Source organism: Muntiacus reevesi, chromosome 9, assembly GCF_963930625.1.
Source record: "Muntiacus reevesi chromosome 9, mMunRee1.1, whole genome shotgun sequence".
NCBI lineage: Eukaryota > Metazoa > Chordata > Mammalia > Artiodactyla > Cervidae > Muntiacus > Muntiacus reevesi.
The window spans coordinates 33,237,126-33,246,110 of NC_089257.1; the positions used below are offsets into that span (position 1 = coordinate 33,237,126).

An 8,985-nucleotide genomic window follows, 5' to 3' on the forward strand; every position below is an offset into this window, starting at 1 on the left:
CCAGTCTTGGAAGGCATGAACAAAACCTTGCATGCACCAAGAGCCAGAGGAAAGGAGCAGTGACCCCACAGGAGACTAAACCAAAACTACCTGCTTAGTGTTGGAGGGTCTCCTGTAGAGGCCTGGGTCAGGAGGGTCTCACCCCTGGACAGGAGCACTGGCAGCAGCAGGCCAGGAAGGCCCCCCTTGGTGTAAACCCTCCTGGACTTCTCCATTAACCCTACCATAGAGCCCAGACCCCAGGGCTGAGTTGCCTCAGGCCAGACAACTAACCGGGAGGGAGTGCAACCCTACCCATCAGCAGATAATTGGATTAAAGCTTTACTGAGCAGGTCCTGCTCAGCAGAGCAAGACCTAGTTTTTCCCACTGCCAGTCCCTCCCATCAGGAAGCATACACAAGTCTCTTAGCCTCATCCATCAGAGGGCAGACAGAAGAAGCAAGAAGCATAATCCCACAGTAGCTAAAACAAAAACCATATTACAGAAAGTTAATCACTATGAAAAAGCAGAAAATTATGTCCCAGGTGAAGGGACAGGATAAAACTCCAGAAAAGCAACTAAATGAAGTGGAGATAGGCAACCTTCCAGAAAAAGAATTCAGAATAATGATAGTGAAGATGATCCGTATCTCGGGAAAACAATGAAGAACATGCAAGAAATGTTTACTAAAGACCTATAACAACTAAAAAACAAATAGAGATAAATAATACAATAGAACAAATCAACAGCAAAGTTAACTGAGGCAGAAGAATGGATGAATGACCTGGAGGACAGAATGATGGAAATCACTGCCACAGAACAGAATATTAAAAAAAAAAAGAATGACAAGAAATGAAGACAGCCTAAGAGACCTCTGGGACAACCTTAAACACACCAACATTCACATTTTAAGGGTCCCAGAAGTAGAAGAGAGAAAAAGTTCCTGAGAAAATATTTGAAGAGATAATAGCTGAAAAATTCTGTAACGTGGGAAAGGAAATATTCAACCAAGTCCAGGAAGCACAGAGAGTCCCAGGCAGGATAAACCCAAGGAGGAACACACCAAGACACATAGTAATCAGACTGACAAAAATAAAAGATAAAATGTTAAAAGCAACAAGGGAAAAATGACAAATAATTTACACGGGAACTCTCATCAGGCTATCAGCTGATTTCTCAATAGAAATGCTAAAAACCAGAAAGGAATAGCATGATATATTTAAAGTGATGAAAGGGAAGAACCTACAACCAAGAATACTCTACCTACCAAGACTCATTCAGTTTTGATGGAGAACTCAAAAGCTTTCCAGACAAGCAAAAATTAAGAGAATTTATCCTCACCAAACCAGCTTTACAACAGTTGCTAAAGGAACTTCTCTAGGCAGGAAACATAAGAGAAGGAAAAGACCTACAGCAAATAAACCCAAAACAATTAGGAGAATTGTAACAGGATCATACATATCGATAATTACCTTAAATGTAAATGGATTGAATGCACCAACCAAAAGACAGACTGGCTGGGTGGATGAAAACATGTGCATGTATGCATTTCCACTTACCACATTGTTCTGCTTGACTTCCCAAATGTATGTAATTATTTTATATTGTTAAGCTAATCATATTCCTATTATGGCTTGCAGTTGTAATTACCTTTTATTTTTTTGTCTGGCTATTGATTATGAAAACTGATAAACATCTTTACTGTTGTGATTATGTAGCTATTACTTAATACCATTGTATCATGATTGGTCAACAGAAAAATAATAGAACCTATATCACCAAAACTAGGATTCAATAGAAAAACCTGTAATCACTTTTTAAAATCAGAATTATCCATTTTTTGAAAAATACAAATGCCCAGGTATTGCTTTTTTTCTCTCCAGAGCTCCAGATATGTTTCTAATAAGCAGTCATGTTTAAAAGCAACTGGACTATGTGATTATCTTTTACTTTTATCTAGTTTGTTCATTTTTTCTGTTTCATATTCAGTGTTCCCATTTCATTTAGTTTGTTTTCCAATTTCTTCATCTCTTCTCTTTTTTTTGATGTTCTTTCTCAAGCATGGTAGGAAAGCTTTTGTATACATATATATAAATAATATGTATAATATATATATTTTAGAAAATTTACAAATTTTTGCTGAACTGAAAAACTTATGCCATTTTGATTCCACTTGTTTGACTTAGTATGACTAGAATGCTAGATTTCTAATTTTAAAAAATAGATATGCAGCAAGCAACAAAGGTTTACTGTATAGCACAGGTAACTCTAGTCAATATCTTGTAATAACCTACAATGGAAAATAATTTCAAAAATAATATACGTGTATATGCATAGCTGAATAGCCTTGCTGTGCACTTGAAACATGTTAGTCAACTATACTTTAATAAAATATATATATTAAGAGAAAAAACCACTAAGATTCAAGACAGTCTAACAAGTTGTCATTTCTGTTCACTAATTTATTCAGCAAATCTTTATAGAACACCTACTATTTACTTAACACTGTTCCAGGCTCTGAATATACTTTGTTGAACAAGATCTTTGTTAGGCCATCATGAAATACATACTCAAGCTGGTACACTAAAATTGGTCAGGTAAGTTCATGCATGTTATATATTTTCATAAGCCACGTTGTGTCAAGCACTATGTTACCACCTGTTTTTAGAAAATTACTGTCTATAGCACTTTCCTTGTATGAGAATGATTACAGATTCCAATGAAAATTCCTTCATTTTTATTTAAGAAAAGAAAAGAAAGGGAACAAAAAATTAATAAAGAAATGAAAGAAAAAGCAGCAAAGGAACTGGAGAAAGAACATTTACAAGAAAAAGCAAAGGAAAAATATCAAGAATGGTTAAAGAAAAAAAATGCTGAAGAATGTGAGAAGAAGAAGAAAGAAAAGGTATTTTCACTAAGGTGCTCAGTTAGAATACATGACTTGGTGTTTATATGTGCCAACTATATTGTGTAAAGAATTTCTAATGGAAAATTGGCTTTATCTTAGCGTAATATAAATACATGTAGCTAGACTGAAAATTGTTAATAAGCCTATTGATACTCCTGCAGTCAGGTGCAAGCTTTTTACTGTTGTTTATGATTTTAAATATGATTTAGTGTACTTTTATGGAAAGTTTTATTACATTATTGTAAATTACTGTTCTATTTTAAAACAACAAATTGCTTTTTTCTTCTTAGATTTAATATCATTGTTGAGAGGCAGCCACTTTCATATCACATCCCTGATCATGTTAAATTTTGCTCTCTAATTATAGAAATATGATTCAGTGTTTCTGATCAGTAAGCCATTGGGATGGGGAGCTACTGTGGAGCAAGTCAGTAGACTCTGAATAGAACTTTTAGTTACAGAATATCCCTGGAGATTCTTTGGTCTTGTCATTTTAAGGAAAAAGAAAAACAACGGCAGGCTGAATTACAGGAGAAAAAGGAAATAGCAGAAAAAAAGTTTAAGGAATGGTTGGAAAATGCAAAAAATAAACCTCGTCCAGCTGCGAAGAGCTATGGTTATGCCAATGGAAAACTGACAGGTTGGTTTTTATGTTATGTGGCTTACATAAATATGGCTTGCAGGAGCGAATATTATACATTATGTTTCCTTTTGACAGAAATAGAAGTGTGTAAAAATCATTTTTCTTTCAAATTACTATTTTCTGGAAGATTATAACATATTGTATTCCTGTGGAGATACTACAAATTTGTTGTCATTCTCTAAAATCAGATACATTTTAAAGGCAACAGTGGCAAAACTGCAAAGTAATGATTTCTAACCTTAAGAAATAAGTAAAATTTTTACATTCCTTGGATCTTAAAGCCTTAATCAGGATATATTTAAGGGGTCATTTTCTTTCCCTTTTCTAAGCCTCTCTGAGGCAGAGTTCCCAGTGTCTTTGGCTCATTATTTTGCAGGGTGGAATACTAGATGGCACACGAGCCAGACACAGACCTGGTTGGCTTTTTTGGCTGGGTCTGATTATAAATGGCAATGTGTGTTTTCCTTTGTACTTCCACGTTGGAAGCTCATACCTTGCTGACAGCTGCCTTCACTTGTTTAAGTGATTTATTATTAAAAATACTCCCATTCTGTTTTGTTCACACAATAGAACATATTCCAGACTTTGTTTTGACCATCGTGGTGAAGTGTGTGTTGACATATGTATGCAGTCAAAGTGGATTGCCAGTGTCTGAATGACACATTCCTTCTGTCAGGATTTAGGCCTCTCCCACATGTCGCAAAGGTCATCCATTACAGCTACTGAGCAGAGTCTGTGCCTTTATTTTGCTCTCTTGTTTGAAATAAGTAGTGGTTTCAACAAAACGATTGGATAGTAAAGTTAAAACCTAGATGGAATATGTGTTGACTAGAACTTAATTGCTAAATAATGGATTATTTTACCAAATTTGTGTTTAAATAAGTATTATAATAAACATCATAGTCCAAAAATGCCCTACTGCTCTTAATTACAAAACTAGAGTGTATGAAATCTGCTTAATGAGTGACAGTGATTTAGAATTTCAGTGGTTCTGAACCACAGTTTTGATTCACTTTAGCTACATATGCAACATACGTTTTTTCCTGCAAGCTTTAGTGTCCAACTAGGGGAAACTAGTACATAATCAGAAGTTTCCCCTACTGAAATAAGAAAATGAAGATTTTGTTCAATTTAAGGGTTCTAAAATTAACTTCTTAGAAGAAATTTTATATGAATTTTTAGTTTTGAACATTAGTGTTCTTTGAATTTTCAGAATTATCATTTATATTTTAACTTATACTATAGCATTAACTGTAAGTATTGTTTGAAAATGTAGTTCAAGTTTTAAATGAGTCAGGTTTGTCAGTGATATTTCTGCCCTTTTAACATTTTAACATTTTTCTATGAATTTTAAAATAGTTTCTTTGATCTCAAAAAGTTTTTCTTGTTTTATTCTGATTTTTAAATAATTTTAGGTTTTTACAGTGGGAATTCTTATCCAGAACCAGCCTTTTATAACCCAATTCCATGGAAACCAATTCCTATGCCTCCTTCTAAAGAAGTGAAGGATCTATCAGGGAAGAAGACTAAAAGGCCTGTGATAAGCCAGCCTCATAGGGCATCCTCTCTGGTAATGCATAAAGCTAGAAGCAATCTTTGCCTTGGAACTCTATGCAGAATACAAAGATAGTAGATGTGGGAAATTGCATGCTTTTACCTGGAGCTACTTAATTTTAACATCAGAAATTGTTGTTTTGTTGCTCTACTATTAGTAGCTCAAAATTTGATGTATTATTGTTAAGTTCACGTTTTTGCATTTGTATATGGAGTCCTTAGAGTTAATTTGGGAAGATATTTTATTCATTTTTATTTTTATAAATGCTTCAAGGTTGATCTTGGAATATTGTTTTGCAAGATAAGTGACAAAATATCTAACAATTGTGTTTATATTTAGCTTATATTAAAACTACCCTCTAAATACCAATAAAACAATTTTTCGTGTATTCTTTCATACACACATTATGTGTTTGTGTTTATGAACATAGTAAGAATAAGTCATTGAAACAAGCATTTCTAAACTGTATGCTCAAAACAATTCTTAGAAGAATCTAAAATGAGTTAGAATCCTGGAGTAATCAAAAACAGCCTTTGTTGATGACTTTTAGTATGTTTTTCCCTCTATAAATATTTGTAAATCACTAACTGGAATCATGTTTGGTAATGGAGAATTGGGTTTTGAAAGGACAATTTACAAACATTGTTTTGGGCTCTCAATCTTAATTGATTGTAGTAATCTTTGGACACTAATATATTTTGCTATACTTTGTACATATACTTACACATTATAATTAGGTTGTTAATTTTGAAATTAGGAACATGTGCTTTATTTTTTAATGTAAAATGTTAAGTCATGTTTTATTAAAGTTGAAATAAAAAATCTTTATTAATAAATACTTGTTAAGGAAAGTAGATCAAAAGATTACTAAAATAACACTCAGCCCTTATTAAATTTTAAAAGTCTGTATCTTTTTTTAGGGGGCCATCAAGAAATGAAAATTTGTGGTGGCAATATAAAAGTTCAGTAAGTTCATTTAAAAGTGATTCCTATTTAGAATACATTCCATGTTTCTGCAAGGTTAGTCATCTACCAAGTTTTTGGTGATTAACCTCCAATGGTATTGGTCAATGCCAGGAAACAGCAATGGGATCTTTTGAAGGATATTCGTATCATCAGAAATCAAGAAAAATGCACTTTTAAAAAAATTTATTGTTCATGTACGTCTGTGAGCCCCATAAGGATTGAGCGCTCAGTCTGAATGATCATTCAGTTCAGCCATCTTCATTTGGTTTTGTTTAATTTTTTTCACTTCTAAGTGGAGAACAGTTTAGGAGGAAGTCAGTCGAGTTTGTTGCGTCAAAATGTTGCTGAAATTTAGAAACCCGACCTTCCTTCTCATAACCTCTTAGATACAGTGCAACTTCCAGGTGATCATTCTACTCAACTAAGTTTACCTGCGTCCTGAGACTGTCGAGTTTGCCAGGGGAGCAATAAATTTGCATGTGAAAAATAGCATACATAGGCCAGTATTCCTGGGAGTTTTAGGTACAGTTGTTCTATCTAAAAAAAATCTTTATTTTCACACAGCAGATTAAGTCGTTTAGGCTCTTTTTAGATATAACCTTAATCCTACTAACACTTTTCATTCAGTCAGTATTAGTTTGACCAATATTAGTTGAACATGTGAGGCAGATGTTTGCATCTTGATTTAGCAATTGGAATGATATATTTTATCCAGCAAAGATTTGTAACCTAGCCAGGAAAAGAGAGTAAATGCTATAATACTGTTTACTTAAAATCACGCTCAGAATTCAACTGGAAACACAGATAGAAGATAGTTCAGCTTGAGACAGGATTAAGAAAAACTACAGCGAGAAGGTAGCATTTGAGTTGGTGAGAGATAAGCAGGAATTTTCTAGATGGTTATGAGGCTGACCACATTCATGAATACGTGATGAGAAGTAACTGGGGAAGAAGCAGGGCTCAGAGTAAAAAGGCTCTGTGTACTGCAGAATTCCGACTTGATCCTGTGGACTTGTGATAACCTGTTTTATTACCCGAATGGTTCATTTTTAAAAGATGTTTGACTGCCAAGCATTTATTACTGAAAGTCCCTTTTTGTTCATCAAAGACTTCTTCAGTCAATACACTGAATACTAGATTAGTGTTTTTAAATGGAATCAATTTTTCTTAAAGTCAAGATACTTGGTATAATAGGCATTATAAACTATAGTAACAATATTTGAAAGTTCTATTGAGGTTTTTAAACTGTCTCTTTGGCTTCTACTACTACTTTGATTGGAACTGCTCTAAAATATCTAGATAACCTATAGCGTCAGCAAATTGGTGATCTGATAGAAAAGAATACAGGCATTACAGATCTGGCTTTATGTTTGCTTATCTCAAAGGTACCATGTTTTTTCAATGTTCAATACCTTATCTAACTTATAGAAGCTTACTGTGGAAATGTAAAATAAGTGGAAGTACCAAAAAATGCAAGTTTGTTTCTTTTTGGATGGTGACAATTCTGATAAGATGCACCAGTATTCTTTCCTTAGTGATCATTGATTTATGTAATACCTGACTTTGGTTAACATACCAATCTTGACTCTTGATATATCAAAAATAAGTTAACTTGTTAGCACTTAGGGTGAACTTCATTAACAACTGTGCTAAGGGCAAAAAGAGAAGATGTCTTCAAATTGCATCGGTAAGTATTTACTGAATACTGTGCAAGTTAATATTCTAGATGTCAAAGGTTCACCTGTGAATAGGAGAGGATCCCTGCTGCCCAAAAGTTATATGACAGTGATAGGGAACAGATATTAAAATATGTAAACAAATTATTTGTCTCTGGGTGCTATAAAAAAAATAAAACAGAGTAGTGGGATAAATCCCAAAGAAAGGCAATGCCAAAGAAAGTTCAGACTACTGCACAGTTGCACTCATTTCACATGCTAGCAAGGTATGCTAGCATGCTCAAAGGCCTTCAAGCGAGGCTTCAGCAGTATGTGAACCAGGAACTTCCAAATATACAAACTGGATTTAGGAAAGGTAGAGGAGCCAGAGATCAAATTGCCAACATCCACTGGATCACACCAAAAGTAAGAGAATCCTAGGAAAACATCTACTACTGCTTCATTGACTATGCTACAGCCTTTAACTGAGTGGATCACAACAAACTGCGGAAGATTCTTAAGAGATAGGAATACCAGATCACTTTACCTGCCTCCTGAGAAACCTGTATGCAGGTCAAGAAGCAATAGTTAGAACTGGGCATGGAACAACAGACTGGTTCAAAATTGGGAAAGGAGTACATCAAGGCTGTATACTGTCACCCTGCTTATTTAACTTATATGCAGAGTACATCATGGGAAATGCTGGGCTGGATAACTCACAAGCTGAAATCAAGATTGCCAGGGAAAATATCAACAAGCTCACATGCAGATGACCATTATATCTAGAATATATAGATATTGCAATATATATATATTCTTGCAATATATAGATATTGCAAGAATCCCTTAGAAGAAACAGAGTAACCCTCATAGTCAATAAGAGTCCAAAATGCAGTACTTGGATGCAATCTCAAAAACAGCAAAATGAGCTCGGTTTGTTTCCAAGGCAAGCATTCAACATCACAGTAATCCAAGTCTATGCCTCAATCACTAATGCTGAAGAAGCTGAAATTGAATGGTTCTATGAAGACCTACAAGACCTTCTAGAACTAATACCACAAAAAGATGTCCTTTTCATCATAGGGGACTGGAATGCAAAAGTAGGAAGTCAAGAGATACTTGGAGTAACAGGTTTGACTTCAGAGTACAAAATGAAGCAGGGCATAGACTAATAGAGTTTTGCCAAGAGAACGCACGGGTCATAGAAGACACCCTCTTCCAACAGTGCAAGAGACAACTCTATACATGGACATCACTAGATGGTCAATACCGAAATCA

The 8,985-nt window shown here is 34.5% G+C and overlaps 1 protein-coding gene across 1 annotated transcript in view; it reads left to right on the top strand.

The window, feature by feature from the left end:
* Positions 1-5,836, top strand: part of CCDC34 (coiled-coil domain containing 34) — a 43,822-nt gene extending 37,986 nt beyond the window's left edge. Inside the window, exons 4-6 of the mRNA XM_065944298.1 lie at positions 2,727-2,885; positions 3,387-3,528; positions 4,947-5,836. Of these exons, the coding sequence (XP_065800370.1) occupies positions 2,727-2,885; positions 3,387-3,528; positions 4,947-5,161 (516 nt within the window). The 3' untranslated portion in view covers positions 5,162-5,836. The remainder of the gene's footprint in view (positions 1-2,726; positions 2,886-3,386; positions 3,529-4,946) is intronic.
* Positions 5,837-8,985: the final 3,149 nt, after the last annotated feature.